This window comes from Ceratina calcarata, unplaced genomic scaffold (assembly GCF_001652005.2).
Source record: "Ceratina calcarata isolate Rehan_Ccalc_2016 unplaced genomic scaffold, ASM165200v1 scaffold4711, whole genome shotgun sequence".
Classification (NCBI taxonomy): domain Eukaryota; kingdom Metazoa; phylum Arthropoda; class Insecta; order Hymenoptera; family Apidae; genus Ceratina; species Ceratina calcarata.
Window position 1 is genome coordinate 1 of NW_017171251.1, and position 1,266 is coordinate 1,266.

The 1,266-nt window shown below is 49.8% G+C and overlaps 1 protein-coding gene across 1 annotated transcript; it reads left to right on the plus strand.

Annotated features, from left to right (window-relative positions):
* The first annotated feature begins 6 nt into the window (after positions 1 to 6).
* LOC108627509 (myosin heavy chain, muscle-like) lies at positions 7 to 1,260 on the plus strand. The gene is made up of 3 exons (XM_018028793.2): positions 7 to 401; positions 485 to 829; positions 947 to 1,260. Exons 1-3 carry the CDS (start codon positions 27 to 29, stop codon positions 1,235 to 1,237), a joined length of 1,011 nt encoding a protein of 336 aa, XP_017884282.1. The 5' UTR covers positions 7 to 26; the 3' UTR covers positions 1,238 to 1,260.
* The last annotated feature ends 6 nt before the right edge of the window (positions 1,261 to 1,266 follow it).

The following is a 1,266-nucleotide window of genomic DNA, read 5'->3' on the forward strand; positions in this document are numbered from 1 at the left end:
CCCAGGGCAAAGCTGAGGCGCTGCGCATGAAGAAGAAACTGGAGGCCGACATCAACGAGCTCGAGATCGCTCTGGATCACGCCAACAAGGCGAACGCTGAAGCCCAGAAGAATATCAAGAGATACCAGCAACAACTGAAGGATGTGCAGACTGCGCTTGAGGAGGAACAACGTGCGCGCGACGAAGCCAGAGAACTGCTCGGTATCTCGGAGCGTCGGGCGAACGCTCTTCAGAACGAACTTGAAGAGAGCCGCACTCTTCTTGAACAAGCGGACCGCGGACGCCGCCAGGCTGAACAGGAATTGGCCGACTGCCACGAACAGCTCAACGAACTGGGTGCCCAGAACGCTTCCATCTCTGCTGCCAAGAGGAAACTCGAGGCCGAACTCCAAACACTTCACGTGAGTATTCTTACTATTTTGAAATCAATGATATAATCTTTGTAGAATTAATTTGCCTGTTTAACGAAAATCTTCGTTTGCAGTCTGATTTGGACGAGCTGTTGAACGAAGCGAAGAACTCTGAGGAGAAGGCGAAGAAGGCGATGGTCGATGCCGCCAGATTGGCTGACGAACTCCGAGCTGAACAAGACCACGCTCAGACGCAAGAGAAACTGCGCAAGGCGCTCGAGACCCAGATCAAGGAACTCCAGGTCCGTCTCGACGAAGCCGAGGCTAACGCGCTCAAGGGCGGAAAGAAGGCGATCCAGAAACTGGAACAACGCGTCCGTGAATTGGAGAATGAATTGGACGGTGAACAGAGGAGACACGCCGATGCCCAGAAGAACCTCCGCAAGTCTGAACGCCGCATCAAGGAACTCAGCTTCCAAGTACAGTTTCTAATTACATTACATTTTAGAACAATTTTATATTTAGAATTTTCTATTTTAAATTATGGATGAACGATATTATGAATGCTGATTGATGATTATTTTTGATATGTTCAGGCCGACGAAGACCGCAAGAACCACGAACGCATGCAAGACCTCGTTGACAAGCTCCAGCAGAAGATCAAGACGTACAAGAGGCAGATCGAAGAGGCTGAAGAGATCGCTGCCCTGAATCTTGCCAAATTCCGCAAAGCGCAGCAAGAGTTGGAAGAAGCGGAGGAAAGGGCGGACCTCGCTGAACAGGCGATTACCAAGTTCCGCACCAAGGGACGCGGAGGAAGTGCTGCGCGTGGACTGAGCCCAGCGGTAAGCAATTTCGATATTTCACCCATTCTTCTTGCAGTTTAACACAAAATGAGGTTTATTAAAAAAAAAAA

Excerpts from the sequence above, each read along its gene's own strand:
- LOC108627509 (XM_018028793.2), top strand. The coding sequence starts at position 27 with ATGAAGAAGAAACTGGAGGCCGACATCAACGAGCTCGAGATCGCTCTG. Across the intron at positions 402-484 it reads CCGAACTCCAAACACTTCAC|TCTGATTTGGACGAGCTGTT; the intron begins GTGAGTATTCTT and ends CTTCGTTTGCAG. Across the intron at positions 830-946 it reads TCAAGGAACTCAGCTTCCAA|GCCGACGAAGACCGCAAGAA; the intron begins GTACAGTTTCTA and ends TGATATGTTCAG.